Source organism: Pyrgilauda ruficollis, unplaced genomic scaffold, assembly GCF_017590135.1.
Source record: "Pyrgilauda ruficollis isolate IOZ18807 unplaced genomic scaffold, ASM1759013v1 scaffold117, whole genome shotgun sequence".
Lineage (NCBI taxonomy): Eukaryota > Metazoa > Chordata > Aves > Passeriformes > Passeridae > Pyrgilauda > Pyrgilauda ruficollis.
The window spans coordinates 988,652-989,098 of NW_024509988.1; the positions used below are offsets into that span (position 1 = coordinate 988,652).

Sequence of the window (447 nt, forward strand, 5' to 3'; positions counted from 1 at the left end):
GCCGTCCCCCGGCTCTGCTCCCGCGCCCCCCCGGTCCCCGCTGCAGCCCCGGTCCCCGAGTGCCCCCCCCGCTCTTCCCGGTCCCCTCCGCGCCCTCTCTTGTCCCCCCGGTGCTCCCGCCCCTCGGCTCCGCCCATCCCGGTGTCCCCGCCCCCGGTGTCCCCGCCCCCGCCGCGGCGGGCAGGACCGTGCGGGCTGCGGGCTGGCACCGGGCCCGCCCAGCACCGGACCGGCACCGGCACCGGCACCGGCACCGGCATCAGCCCCGAGCCCGGCCCATGGCGGCTCCGGCAGCTGTCGCCACCGGAGGTGAGGGCGGGGGGCAGAGCGGGGAGCTCGGACCGGCACGCCCATCGCCGTGGAACCGGGCCGGGCCCCACGGGGCGGACAAGGAGATGCAGGGCGGGGGTGCGGCGGGAGGAGCTGCACGGGGGGCGCGCCGGGGTG

At 81.7% G+C, this 447-nt stretch overlaps 1 protein-coding gene across 2 annotated transcripts in view; it reads left to right on the plus strand.

Moving 5' to 3' along the window:
• Positions 1–181: 181 nt before the first annotated feature.
• The window catches only part of DBNDD1 (dysbindin domain containing 1), a 3,381-nt gene continuing 3,115 nt past the window's right edge, over positions 182–447 (plus strand). For both annotated transcript variants that reach the window (XM_041484457.1, XM_041484467.1), the window contains exon 1: positions 182–309. Coding sequence is in view for 1 of the 2 variants with exons in the window: in XM_041484467.1 (XP_041340401.1) it covers positions 279–309 (31 nt within the window). In the remaining variant the exon portion in view is untranslated. The remainder of the gene's footprint in view (positions 310–447) is intronic.